This window comes from Athene cunicularia (assembly GCF_003259725.1).
Source record: "Athene cunicularia isolate RWA chromosome 26 unlocalized genomic scaffold, athCun1 chr26_part1, whole genome shotgun sequence".
NCBI lineage: Eukaryota > Metazoa > Chordata > Aves > Strigiformes > Strigidae > Athene > Athene cunicularia.
In genome coordinates, this window is record NW_020799136.1 from 1,551,029 (window position 1) to 1,565,537 (window position 14,509).

Consider the following 14,509-nt stretch of genomic DNA (forward strand, 5'->3'; position numbering starts at 1 on the left):
ACTCTGCAGTACTACAAAGCGGTTGCATGAATGAATAAAGCACCTTTTCCTAAAGAGTGTCCGAGGGACGTGGGTGTATTTCTAAACCTTTAGGAAACAGCTTTCATAGTTGCCAAGAAGATCATTTCAAGAAGGAAAGTGTGTTACTCAAAAGCCATTCAAACACTTTTACCCCACCTCCCACAGACCAAGGAACTGCATGTTCACAAGAAATACTCGTCAGGACAGCAGAATTGCATTTCAGCTGTAAACCAGAGGCATTTAGGCAAATGCTTTCCCCCCGCCTCCCCTCAGTGTGACATGTGGACGGATTTGTCCTGGACGTGGTCCTGGGTGACCCTGCACAGCCAAGGCTCGGGCTCAGTGGTCCCCAGAGGTCCCGTCCTCTGGCGCAGGGTGGCATCTCATGCTTCTTATTAAAGGGGCTGCCTGTGTGTGTGGCTTTTCTTCTCTTGGCAAGCCTTTATGTGGGCAGTTTTTTGCCTTTTTTTTTTTTTTTTTTTTTTTTTTTTTTTTTTTTTTTTTTTTTTTTGCCTTCTTGGTCTCTGTCATTGCTTTCGAACAAAGGAACCTTGTGTAATTTCTGCGCTATCTATTTTAGATAGAGCTTGGAGGATCCCCTAGATTTCCAGGCTACCATAATGGTGTGATTCTTTCTTTCTGTTTTGAAAATTCCCCATTTCTCATCCCTTCAGATTTGGGAGATCCGGCGCCAGTGACGCTCTGGGGGAAGCAGAGACTTGGTGGCCTTTTCTTCACCTTGTGTAAAGAACAGTTTTGAAGCAACGGCGTTTGGTCTCTTTGACAACCCCATCGGTGATGACTAACAGTTCCTGATGGGTTAAGCACAAAGTGGACTGCATTTTTTTAAGATTTTTTTTTTAAATTTTTGCTGTCAAGGCATGACGTCGGATTTTTCACTTCTGGAAACCTGCTTTCTAGCACCCTTGTCGGAACTTGCAATGTGATTCATATTGACCTCAACAGGTAAATCCCAAATTACTCTTCGGAAATTTAACCAATGTCATCGTTTGGTCTTGTAACGTCTAAGTGTCTGGAAATAGGCTACTAATCACAAATAGAAGACATGATTGTGACCTCTAACGTGACTTTTAACAGGACATAGAGAGAGCCTCACAGAAGTTCGTAGCAGGTCCAGAACTTCCATTTGATCTAAATCAAGCTGGAGTTGTCACCTAAAAGCATCAATTAATGGAGACTCCCTCCCATCTGTACATTCAGTGTTTTGGTGATTAACTTAACCAAGAAATGTTTGCTTTTTTTTTTTTTTTTCACTTGCATACATGAAACTCCCAAGCTTTGCAAGTTTGCTGCAGCCTATAAGGCAGAGAAAGAATAACATCCCTATTTACTATCCTGCCCTGGGCTTTCAGGGTGCCCTCTGCCAACCCAAAAGACTGAGCTGTGCTTTTTTTTTCCCCATATTGCACGTACTTTGCCATTTCTAAATTGCTCTGAGAGGGGTGTGCGGAGTCGTGGGTGAGGTTTCTGTCCTTATAGAAACTGATGACATCTCGTCACTGGTGTTTCAGGGAGTGGGGAGCGTGTGCTCTGAGCGAGCAGAGCGGATGAATGAGGCTTTCTCAGGCAAGTTTATTCGCAGGTAAGTCAAGAAGGTAAAAGTATGCAAAAAGAGCTGAACATACGGTCCATTTTAACTTACCTTTTTTTTTTTTTTTTTTTTTTTTTTTTTTGAGCATCCTACAGAGGCAATGTTGAGCAATTCCTGTCTCGAATCAGGTCATTTCACAAGTGCTGTTTTGATGAGTTTCTTTTTTTCTAGTTTTAGTATTACTGGGGTGTGCGGATCTTCTGGAGAATATTGTCTTTGTCATGATTTAGCATCCACACTCTGGCCAATAGTACAGATACCAACTATTTATAGTTATGAGTGGTCATAAGACAGAAACCAGTTATCACGGTTTGAGAAATCAGATAACGCAAACCAGCTGCTTGGAAGCGTAACGTGACCGTCGGGGTGAATTACAGAGGCAACTTCACTCACTTTCCACAGCAGCACCAGGCCCTCGGCCCGAAGCCAAACATCAGGCTGGGTCACTCATGCAGTGGAGTTTTGGGGTGGGTTTTGTTTTTTTGTTTTTTTTTGTGCGGTGCCGAAGGGTTCGCGCTGCGGGTTGAGAAATCCCGGGCTTTCTTTTCCACCCCCCGACACGCAGAGAAGCACGTGCCGCGGCTGGCGGTGCCGCGCGTGACGGCGGGTCAGCCCCGGTGCCCCGAGGGATGCTGCAGCACCCCCAGAGCTGCCAGGGGATTTCCTGCATGTCCCCGCCGTGACTCTCTGCCCTGAAATCATTAATGTGAGAACACCACGGCCCCTGGGCTACTCCGCACGGGCTCAACACTCTGCACCGCGCGTTACTCAACCAGAAAAGAAATACCGATGGCCGTGCGACTGCATTCAAATCTGACATCTCAGGGGCCCCTCTGAGAAGTCAGGGCAAAGGGAACAAGTTTCATAATATGGATTCCCAGAATAATCAACCAGAGGCTGCTGCTGACACGGCTGCCCTTTCAGAGAAAAATGCAATAAAATAGAATTGCTAGAAGGTTTTGGGTTTTGGTTTGGTGTTTTTTTTTTTTTTTCTTTCTGTTGAGTTTGTTTATTTTAAGTTGAGGAATTTCTAATTAACAACCTCAGCACAGGGTGCACATCCGGCTGGGCCATGGGTAGGGGGAGGAAGAATACTCTTAGCCTGATCTCACCTATGTAAGCAGAGATTTCTTGATTAAAAAAATGATCTATCACATGTGCTTTTCAGAGGTTTCAGAGAGCGAGTGATGTAACCCGACTGTTTCCCCTGCGAGATATCTTCACTACAGAGACCCAAAGAAAAAGTGAATTTGAGTTATGAAAGCAGTAGGATTCAGCAATTGAAAAGCAATTAATGAAATTGCATCGCTTCCAGGGGTGCGACTTGCTTCCCTCGGTGGGAGCTGGGGTGTCTTCTCTGCTTCTGCTCAGCAAAGGTCTCACTCGCGCTTCTTTGGCCGTTTACCCAGGATTTATCTTTTTGTGGAAGTCTGAGGGAGTTTTGCTTCAGTAACGGGATCAGCACTGATGTCCCTTTTGGTTATTGCTTTCCATGTAACTTTTGAGGGCTGTAACTAGCAAGTGAAAGATGAATCTGGATAGTGGAAAACCCCTCTCACTGAAAATGGTGGTTAAAAAGAAGAAGGAAAAAAAAGAAGAAGAAGAAGAAGAAAAAAAAAAAAAAGATCTGAAGTGAACTTCCTCTGCTAGTTATCTTCTGCCTGTCAGGAAAGGAGACATGGGCTGTTCATTGCCCTCTCCTTGGAAGATGCTGGCAGCATCTCTGCTGAAAATACAGCCCAATATAAGAGCTGCAATCCCTGCAGTGCCCGTGACTGATATTTGTGACCAAAAGGGGTTTTGCTGGTCACTTTGCTCAGCGGGGAAATGCTGCAAGGGACCGAGTCTTCAGTTTCCCCCCGAGATGGGAGGACGCTTCGGTTAGCTGCGGTGGGAAGGCTGATGTCCCCGTGTGTGCCAGGGTCAGGGCAGAGCTGTCTGGGGGGGGTTGGGGGGGTGGGTTAATAACAGGGTAAACCTCTGGAAAAATTAACCTTGCCTCGTAGCATGATTTTCCAAGCCTTTATACCGAGAAGCAATCAGCAGCTGTGATGGATGGTGAAGGAGGTGGCTCTCCCGGCCGCCGAGGACGGTGCAAGGCTCGGGGTGGGATAAACCCTTGGGTGCTTTTGGGATGCGCAGGTCTCAGGATGGACCTTGGGAATGGGGGGGTTGTGTCCTGGAGGAGCTGGTGGAGCCCCGGGGCGTCCGGCATTTGCTTGGGGCACCGTTTGTCGTGCTTGAGCTCTGTGTTGCTGTGGTTTGTTGGTTTGCCCACGTTGCTGCACGAGCTGGGGGGTGGCCGAGCAGCTCCAGCGCGGGGAGGGACACACCTCTGCCAGGCCGAGATTAAAGGAATTGTGCAAACGGGAGGTGGGAAAACAGCACAGGAGACTTTCCAATGTGGGATTACCCTCATGCCGGCACCAGGGGACTTGGTGCCAATTTGCTTGAGTTTTGCTCATTTCTGCAGGACTTGTGTTATCAGATAATGATGGAAGTGGGCAACCGAGTGGCTGTGACTTGCCAGCAAGAGCCTTTTTTTGTCCTTATCCTCCTGCCTCTCTCTTGCCCTCGAGCTGGGGCCGGAGCAGTCGACTCCCTCCGTGTGGGTTCACATGCATCCAGCACCAGCGAAACCAGCTTTGGCCCCTCAGGGCTGTGAAATTGAGAGCGATTCAAGTCCCGAGTTAATGCGTACTCGAGGCAATATTAACCCAGCCAAAACTGAAACCTGTGTTTAAGAGCTGGGTTATGTACAGAATCCACAGCTAATTTACTGAAACATAAGTTTCAGTTTTGGTGAAAGCTAAATCTGACAGTTCTGACTGGCTATTGGAGTGATTCATTTGCTCCCCAGATAATTCAAAAATTAAGCTGATAGCAGCAGTCACTCAGTTTCTCCTTTATTAGGCATCATTTATTGCCTGCACCATCAGCACATTTTACCCTCCTGGGCAAACCCAGGCGCTGTGTGGGACAGCAGGCTCGGTCGCTCGCTCAAATCCTAGGCGAAGCCCAGTTTTCTAAAAAATGCCCGGCATGACTTTTGCTATCACATCGGTTCTTAGTTCTTCCAGAAATCAGGACGAGCGGAACACGAGCGCTGGGTGGTGGGTGGGTGCCCTTCAGCTGGTGGCACCAGTCTCGGCGGCAGCGAGAGCAGCAGCGTATGTGATGGATGTTTCTCCTCTCCCCTGGGCACCACCGTGATTATGTGAAAAGCCACGTCATTCAAAGCTCTCTCTGAAGCTTTGGGGGAGGAAGCGGGGGTGGTTTGATATTTCAAGAAGAAACAGCCCCTCTGCCTAGCGGTGCCTCGTGTTTGCTCAAGTCCTCGCTCTGCCGTTGCTTCCCTGGGAGCGCAGATGAGGAGCCCGGGTAACTCTGCGCTCTTGTTCCATTCTGTGTCGTTATTTTACTCTCTAAATCACTCTGTGCTCCAGACTGATAACTGGTGCCGTTTTCTGTGAGTGTTCATTTGAATTTTTAAAGAACCTCAGCTTCGGTTTTCTAAACATTTTCCAGAGAAGAGCCTGTTGGTGGGGAACAGCACCCCAGAACTGCCTGAACAAGCTCTTCTCGGAGTCACAGGAGCATCCACAGGCTTCAGCTAGGGATCCAGGCTCACTATGGAAATCCCTGTCCTTGGAATGAGCTATTTTCTTAAATTTTGGCTAATATTACTTTTGTGCCCTCTTTGGTTCTCTGTCTGATGTCTCTTTTAGATTTCCCACTTTCCAAAGTGCAAACAGCATAACCCAGTGTCCGTGGGAGCCCCCCAGGACTGCAGGAACAAGCGAAGCATCATGAGGGCTGGCCATGAGAATTACGATTGTAGTGTTCATTGTAAGAGAGAAAAAAGTTTAAAATCAGAAGCCAGCATAGTAACCAAATCTAAACTGTGCGGGGAAAATGTGCATGGGGGCTTCTTGTGGGTTTTGAAAGTGCAAGTTTGATTTACTGAGATCATTTTTCATATTCACTGATCGCAGCTCTCTCCATCACAAAGACCTTTCAAGAAAGTTTCGTTTCTCTGAGAAATGTTGGTCCTCCCAGCAGCGTGGCCTTGCAGGCCAGCAAGGGAACTTTCAGGCAGCTCGAGATCTCGACTGTATTTCAGCATTTCCTATACATTGGCATTACACTTGCTTAGAGAAGCCCAATTGCTAATATGTCAGATTCCCACATCAAAAAGCTACCGAAACCTCCTGGAAACTGAAAAAAAAAAAAAAGCGTCTCATTCATTAAACCTGTGTTTAATCTCGTTAGCAGATTTGAGTCTTAGAAATACATGCGCGTTTAGAGACCGGTGCAAGCGGCAGAATGGGCACTGGGATTTACATCGTTCTCTTGCGGATGCTTCTGTTCATCTTCAGTAGCAGGGCAGTGCTTTTCAGGCGACTGCGCCTCAATTTCTGCTGAAATATCCAATTTCCTTAACATGGTGGGGTAAAAAAACCCCAACCCAAAGCACGGAAATTCACTCTCTGACTGGGAAATCTCATTAAAATGATCACAAAAGAGTGACGTGGACCTCAGCAGTGGGCTGCTTGACCTTTCAGAAAACTCCTGAGCTGTTGCAGCTTTGGGGTGAAAACTTCCCAAGAGCAATTCGATTCTCCGGCCGGTTCCTGAATTTAGCAGGAAGGTGTTGAGCTCCCCTGGGCTGGGCCCCGGTGTCACACACAGCTCGTGCACTTGCCTGATTTTGGGGCCAGCAGGGCTTTGGCTGGACTCAGCACTTTCTGAACGCACACTTTGCTGGACAGTTGAGGAAAAGTTAGCAGGAGCTGCTCTTTAGCTATATTATTAAGCTGCAAAGACCTGAAATATGCATTTCCCTTTGGGGAAGATGTCATTTACGATAACTAAAATGAGTTCATGTTTTATCAAAATAGGGAAAGCAAGTATCTGACCTTCAACGCCCCCCACCCTGGTGACTAAAGTAATGGTTTTCTGCAGAACAGATACGTCGGTGTACAAGATCCTCCATGATGATTTTCCCCTTCCACAAAGGTGAATCTTAGATGGGGGGAAAAAAAAAACCCAAAGGTCTTTTCTGCATTTTTCTTTGCCCTCTTTGGGTGAAATCCTGGCTTGGTGGCAGCGCTGCCATTGGTGAGTCACACAGATGAGTGTCACATCTGCTCCGTGAAGGCGGCAGCCGAGGCAGTGTCATTTCTGTGACATGAAGCCCTGCGCAGCCGGGAGCCGACCGTGAGCTGGCCAAGGACATCCAGTGAGGATGGGGAGAGCCCGGGGCCACGCACAGCGACGGGGTGATGCTCCCCGGGGGAGCATCTGGCCCTTTCTGACACCCCGGGCTGGGCTGTAGTAGCAGGAAACGGCAGAAACAGCTCCAGTCATGGGCGATGCCCTAAATGAGGATGATTCAGGCACCATCTCGGGGTGGGGGACACTCATCCAGGCTCACCTGAAATCCCTCAGCCCCTCAGCGCCGGGAAAGGAGCTGCTCTGCCCATGAGGAGAGGTCCTGAAGCTGCTGAAAGCCCCCCACACCGTGAACTGCTGGGTAAGAGATCCTGGAAAGCATCCTCAAGTTCCCTTGACTTTGGACAACTCTTGAGCTTGTCTGACTGAAAAGTTTCATTTCATTAAACTGAGCCGTGCTCAGCCCGTTGCTCCCTAAACCCCAGTGCTTGGTGTTTGATTTTCAGAATTATTCAAGTGGTTATGGTTAGAAACGTGACTGAGAAGAGGGCACTCAATGTACCACACCTATCAGCCGATAACTCCTCGCAGGGTTTTTTCTGAGTCATTTGTCGAGTTTACCGAGAAAAACAATTTTTTACTTTTGTCAGCAGCATTGCAGAGCTGGGGCTGGGCAAGTGCAGGGCTGGTGAGCCTGCTCGGTAACCGGCCCCTGGTTCCTGTCGATAATGAACCGCACTAATGAGGAGGGAGAAGAGCAGCCAGATTTTCAGAGGCTGGGAGGGAGCTGGCAGCCGCGGAGCACGTTTCCATCGCGAAGAGCGAAGCGCGTCAGCGCGTCAGCGAATGGAAATAGTGATGACAGGGCGGATGGCACCCATCTGGGTGCTGGTGTGAGTCTCTGGGTTTCAGGAGGACGGTGCCAGATTAGCACGTGTTCAAATGAGATTTGAAATGGGCCCTGGATGGGAGGGCCAGGTGATTGCTTGGCAATTAAACCAGCGATTTTTAAGGGGCTGAGAACTACTCGGAGCTGCAGCATAGCACCACCGCTGCAGGGGATATTCCCATTAGCACCCAGCTGTGATGAGGGCAAGGCTGTCTGACAATTTATGTCACCGCCAGTATGTAAGAAATTACTCTGGTGCATAAAACCCACGTGGCAACGCTTTCTGCCCGTGGAAACAGAATTACATTCCTTTGGTAGGGGTTCTGGTGAGCTACAGTATTACCAGGAGAGAGAAAAAAAATCCCGTTAGCATTTTTGTTTCGGGTGGCTGAGTTGGTTTTGCAGATTTTTTTCCTGGCAGGTGTCAGGGAGAGTTCCTGGGTTCAGATATTGTTGCTGGACTTTGTTATTAAGCCTCGGTTTTAATTTGATTAGACTGACTGGAGGCGTTTCTATCCTTCACGTTGTCTGGGGATCTGTGTACAAACCGTGATCAGCCTCGGATCCGAAATGCTGGTGTGCCTAAAGCTGCTGTGAAATGTGAGTAATGACAAAGAATGGCAAACCAAGAAGTAAAGTATTATCAGATCTTCACATAGCATGAAACTACATTGAAATGCACTATTGAAACTGGTAGCTTATTACTCCGAAACACTTTACTGGAAACCCAGTGTTAATGTGTGCCTGTGGTCAGTTCTTGAGAGCATGGCTCCTTCAGATCAGAACAGCTTATTTTTTAAGGATTTTTTTTTTTTTTTAAAGAGAAAACAAAAGGTTTGGGATATTTGAGATGAATGAAGTTGGGTGGGCACTGAACCACGCCGAGCGGGACTGCAGTAGCTCCCAGGAAGGGGCGTGCACAGGGCTCAGCGCTCCAGCCCCAGCGCTGGAGCAGGGCTGGGAGCTGCCGCTGAGTTTCCCCGACGTAAGCGGCCATCGGTGAGTAGGTGTCTCATCTCCTGTTGTGCTCCTGGGCACTCCAGGAATGTCTCCTTCGATAGTCATTTCAACAAGCCATTTGTCTGCGGCAGTGTGGTGCTTTCTGCTCTTACCGAGATGTTCCATTACCACACCAGCTCTGCGCCGTGTGGGTGACGCGAGCACGGCTGCCTGCTTGGCAGGGTGAGGCTCAGCATCGAGCCTGGCTACGGGCCGAGAGCCGGAGTGGTCCAGGGGGCTGCTCCCAGGATGGTTTTCCAGGCAGCACCGGGTACATTCCCTCCAGCCCCGCTGGGCTGCCGGTTGCTTTTGTGCCTTTCTGAGCATCGCTGCAGGCGTGAGATTCGCAGGAGCTGTGCTCTTCCCCACGGACTGTACATCAATGATTTCTCAGACAATCTAACAACACACGGCGCTCAGTTTGTAATTCCCTGGCCTGGTGGGAGCGGGCTAACAACCCGCCACGCTGCCTTGGCTTGTTGTTTGGGTCGTAACTACTTTTAGTGTGCCCCCACAATTGCCTCTCATAAAATCGGGAGGGAGGAGCCCTCCGCTGTTAGCGGGAGTTGCCTGGAAGGGTTCCCGGGGAGGGGACCACTTCCCTGCTCCCCAGCGCTGCCGTACGCGAATGGCTCAGCTGTTCTGAGAGTGCCTGGGGGACTCAGTTCCCATTTTACTGTCTGAGCTCATCTGCATCGTCACGCTGCTGTGTTTCAGGAATCCCTATTTCTCCTTTTCCTCTTCCTTCCCAGAGCATATGAGAAATGGTTTGCTGTCTTATGGAGGATATTTTCATGTTGCTGTAGCTGGCAGGTAGATGAGAGCCTCCCTTAGGCAGGCTGCCAGGGGAAAGCCAAGCCTGGGTGATTGGCTTCCATCAGGGCTTGGTCCAACGCACGGCGAGATCCCTGCTGATGCCATCCCATCTGCCCCAAAAAGCGAGGGTCTCTCACCTCCCCCAGGTCCAGCGCTTGGGGTGATCAATTACCGACATCACAGGCACACTTTAAAACCCCAAATGAAAAAATATCTGGGCTGTGTCCCCTCCTCTGACATAGTTATTCTCCTCCTCGCCCTTGCAGTGAGGGTGACACTTTGCCTCTGCTTTGCAAGTGGTCGGTGACAGGACAGAGAGGCCAAGGGGGTCCCAGAGAGGCCTCGTCTCTCTGACTGAGAGACAGGGGTGTCACGTGGGACAGGGCCAGATGCTCTGCCCAAGTCCGGGTAGATGACATCAGTCGCTCTTCCCTCACCCACCGATGCTGTAACCCCGCTGCAGAAGGTCACCAAATGTGTCAGGCATGATTTTTCCTCAGTGAAGCCACCTTGGCTCTCACCAATCACCTCCTTATTGCCATGAGCCCCAGCAGGGTTTCCAGAAGGACCCGCTCCGTTGCCAAGCACAGAGGTGAGACTGACTGTCATCTAGTACCCTGTGTCGTCTTTTTTTTTTTTCCCTTTTTAAAAATGGGGATCATGTTTCCCCCATATGGGGGTTATGTAATCCTCAAAATGGGGGTTATGACTTTTCCAGACATCAGGAACCTCACTGGTCTGCCACGGCTTCTCATAGATAGTGGCTTAGACACCTCATCCATCAGTCCCCTCGGGACCCATGGATGCATCTCATCCCGTCCCGTGTGCACCTTTGGGTTCCTCAGATGGTCTCAAACCTGATCTTCTCCTACAGTGGGCAGTTCTTCCTTCTTTTTCATTTCGTGCATGACTGTTTCTTGCCTGCTGGCATTTGGCTGACCTGTCTTGAACGTCAGTTCTGTTACCAAAAGGAAAAAAAATAAATAAATAAAAAAAAAATCCCTTCTTTTCATCTGCAATTTACATAATTAAGTAAGAACTCATTGCCTCTTCCCCCGTTTCCTCACCGAGGTTGGGTGTGCACCAGGCTGCCTGGGAACGCTGCCGGTGCCACTTCCTCTGCTCCGAGCAAAACTCCTGCTGCAGTTCCAGGCAGGAGCTGGGAACTGGGGGAGGAAGGCCGAGATTAACAGCCTTGTGCTGCTGAGGATCCCTCCACCACCTCAGCAGGGACAAATGCAACCTGCTGCAGATTTGGACCTGCCTTTTGGCTGCTTGACAGTGTGAAGGCACAGGGATGAGGGAGTCCTGTTTGGTGCATCTGGGGTGGTTTCAGCAATGCTGTATGCAATACTGTGACTAGCCTGGGCATAAAATCTATTTGCCTAGTCTTCCCCTGATGACGGATATACGCTCGAGATTGAGCTTGGTTATCAATAAATTACTCATCCATCAAAACTTTATAGAACAGCCCTGGCCCACAGGCGGTGGCACACAAGATTGCATTGCAACAGGCACACGCTCAGGCTGCTGCTCTCTCCCAGAGCATCGTGGCTCTCCAGAGGGTGGCTGTGGGACTAGAGGGGTGTCTTTGCCACCTCCATGCCCTTTAAGTCCATCTGACCTTCTGTCCTGGGTACAGGTAGTCCAAGAAGTTTTTTAACTACTCATTTTTTTTTGTAGACTGATCTTAGCTATCTCCAGAGGGGTAACAAACAACCAAGCCAAGCCTCAGAGCCAACAGCATGGTGAACCAGCCTGGGTTTTGCACCAGTGCTGCCACATTCATGTGACAGCATGTCCCAGCTGGCAGATACTGGTTCCCTGGGGACAGTCTGGATCTGAAACATTGGTATGAGAACATGTCTGGTCTGCTTGAGGACCTTGGCTGCATCAGTTTTGCTCAGCGGCTAAAGGTTGTGGCAGGGTAATCACAGGTTTTGCAGTTAAAGTCTTCGCTGGTGGGTAAAACTTCCCTGCTGCTGCTGGGCTCGTGGACTTTTTGCGTGAAATTTCTGTCCTTCTGCAGGGCGATAGCTTTGGACTGTCACCTAATGGTCACCTAAGTCACCCGTGCTCCTGAAAAACCAAGTGTCGTCTTCTGGCACCGAGGTGGGAGCTGCGTCATCCCAAAGCCTCCCAGACCTGCACACCTCGGGCCTCCAAATACCGGGGATGTGCTGGCGGAGAGAAGTGTCCACCCACCCAAGGAGCAAGCCTGGGAGCAGGGTTCCCCGTACTCGGCGGGTGAAGGCCTCGTGTGCCAGGACAGTGATGGAGAAAGGTCTTGCCAACCTTCTGAGTCACGCTACCTTTACTAGCACACCACGTCCTACTGCCAGAAACCCTGAGGTGTTTGGACCACTGGCATCCCAGGGTGGGTGATGCCGCTTCGTCTTCCCACATCCCAACGCCTCCGTGATATGCTGGGAACGGCCCCTCTCCAGGAGGGACTTGGCAGCGCAGCTCCGTGCCAGGGGGAACCCCCGAGCTTGGCATTTTGGGGATGCAACCCCCATGACAATCCCTCCTTTTGGTCACATCCTTCTTCCTGAATGAAAAATGATACGACAATGCCAAGACTTCCCGCCTCCGTAGGTTAGGCAAAAACCTCTGGGTGAGAGAGTTAGTCCCTTTCACTAGCTCATTAATTCAGTAAATTACAAAGGGAAATACTTGCCGGGAAAAGCAAGAAAAATCCCAAAAGCTAATCCAGGAGTTATTTCCTCCCGATACCTGGATAAAAACGTGTTCTTCGGAGCTCTTCGGGTCAGACGTCAATGACACAGGTGAACCCACGCCAAAGGACAAGGTAAAATACTGATTTTATCCTTTTGCTCCATATGCTCGTGAATATTTCCTTCTATTCCTTCAGTGTGTCTCTGAAAGGTGCTTTTTTTTTTTTTTCATTAATAACCTTCATTTTCAGTGCTGACAGAACTTGCTTTTGAAGCATGCTCTTTCTGAGGGAAAGCATTTTCTTTTGTGATCTGCCGCTGTCAGTCACAGTAACCTCCTGCTACTTCTGAATCCGTGGACTTTTAAAAACTTAATTTATCTGTATGTATTTTTCTGATTAATATTTTTCAGAAGAACTTTGTCTATTTACATGCAATCTTTTCCTGGCATTTTTTTTATTTTTTACTTCTTTTGGGATCTTCTGTTAAATTTTTTTTTTTTTTTTTTGCACATGGGGAGTGAAAAAGTAAAGAGATACTTGTCAGTGTGGGTTTTTTAATACATACGTACATGTAGAAGTGCTATATAAAATATGTATATTTTCATGAGCATCACAGCTGTGCTACTGAGGAAGACATCGAGGAAATATTGTCTCCCTTGAACAGCTCTCCCAGCTGCCAGCTGTGGCGGCATCTTGCAGCAGCATGAAGGGATCCAACCTGTTTCTCTGCCTCTTCTCCGTGTCCTGTTTGTCGAATCTGATGCTGACAGCTGGGAACAAAATCTTCCACTTCGGACCCTGCAGGGTTTCAATAAGCGTGACTGAGATTAGGTCTGGTTTCACGGCAATTAAAGACAACATTGTAAGTATTGCTCCGGGCTGTTGTGGCGCTGGGGAGGCTCTGTAGCGGGCTGCTCCCGAAGCCCCCCTGGAGACAGCACGCCCATCCCCATCATCTTCTCCCATGCAGCAAGCCAGAGACCCCATCAGGACCCTCAGCATCTTGTCTTATCCACATTCTCTGCACAAGGTCAAGGTAGGTGTCCTTACCGTGTCTCCAGATTTTCTCTGAGTAATTTTAACCACCTAGCATGCCAACCCCAGCCGTGAGGTGTAGGAGCTCAGGGGGTTTGGGGAAGTTTTTTTAATACCGTGACTTCTAAGTTCCTGCGAAACTCAGATGCTGAGAGACGGCACGGGTCAGGGAGGATAACGTGATGTGGATCACGTATATGAAAAGAGGTGGGTGTCCCACTGCCGGTTCCTGCACTTGGCTTTCACCCTGACTGTCTTTCCAGAAATGATGGGCAGAGGTTGTTTTTGGTCGTTGCATGTGATGCTCCAGTTACAGGAGTTTTAGCTGTGGCTCCCCACCACCTTGATCGGTGGAGGCGTAGGGAAGTGAATCAGAATCTGGGTGGGATGCTATTAAAGAATCCAAAAGCAGGTGAAATATGTTATAAATAAGTTTTATTTTTCAGCTCTTTTACACTCCAAGGCACTAGACATGGGCCACCACTTCAGGTCTTAGCCTCTAATACCCAGTTACAAAATCAGCTATTTATTTTGTGGAGGCAATAAGACTTGCTGAGGATGGATCTCCTGGAAAATCAGTCTAAAATAATTGCCTATATCTGTTATCCATTCACAGCAAGCATCACTGAAAAAGCTTTACATGAGTCAAGCCATCCCACTGTGCCCAGCCACTGAGCTTGGTGTTAGAGATGGGGACAGAAGGGCGGGTGACTACGGGTTTAAAGCGCTTTGGAAGACCTTTTAAAATGAAATTTATTCCTTAAGTCTTCAGAGAGATGCTGCGTCGCCCATCACCTCTTCGACTTCTACGTGGACAAAGTTTTCAAACACTGCAAGACTGAGGATTCCTATGTCAACCGAAAAATCAGCAGCATAGCCAACTCCTTCCTCAGCGTGAAGAGGAAACTCGGGCAGTGCGTAAGTCGTGGGTATTGCTACGCTTCGGTTTCATCTGCTGGGTATATAAACAAACCCAAGTGTTTTATAAAGCGACAAAAATCTTTATTTATAAAAATGGTTTCATAAAGAAGCATGAGTGAAGAGTGTGAATGTCCGCTGAGGAGTTTTCATGCTTGCCCACTCATCAGCAAACTCCCACGGTAGTTCTCAAGAGCGGTATTTATCCCGTCCCTCTGTCTATCAAAGCAAACTGTTCCCAGCTGAAGTCTGATTTAAGGACCTGCAGCCTCTTCTGCAGTTTGATAAGGTCTGCGTCTACACAGTAATTTCCAGCATAAATGGAAAGTGATCTCTTACCTTCAGACCCCCCCCCCCCCCCCCC

The 14,509-nt window shown here is 48.8% G+C and overlaps 1 protein-coding gene across 1 annotated transcript in view; it reads left to right on the forward strand.

Annotated features, from left to right (window-relative positions):
• The first annotated feature begins 12,895 nt into the window (after positions 1-12,895).
• The window catches only part of LOC113488793 (interleukin-20-like), a 1,944-nt gene continuing 330 nt past the window's right edge, over positions 12,896-14,509 (forward strand). The window contains exons 1-3 of the mRNA XM_026864105.1: positions 12,896-13,054; positions 13,163-13,228; positions 13,993-14,145. Coding sequence (XP_026719906.1) covers positions 12,896-13,054; positions 13,163-13,228; positions 13,993-14,145 — 378 coding nt within the window. The remainder of the gene's footprint in view (positions 13,055-13,162; positions 13,229-13,992; positions 14,146-14,509) is intronic.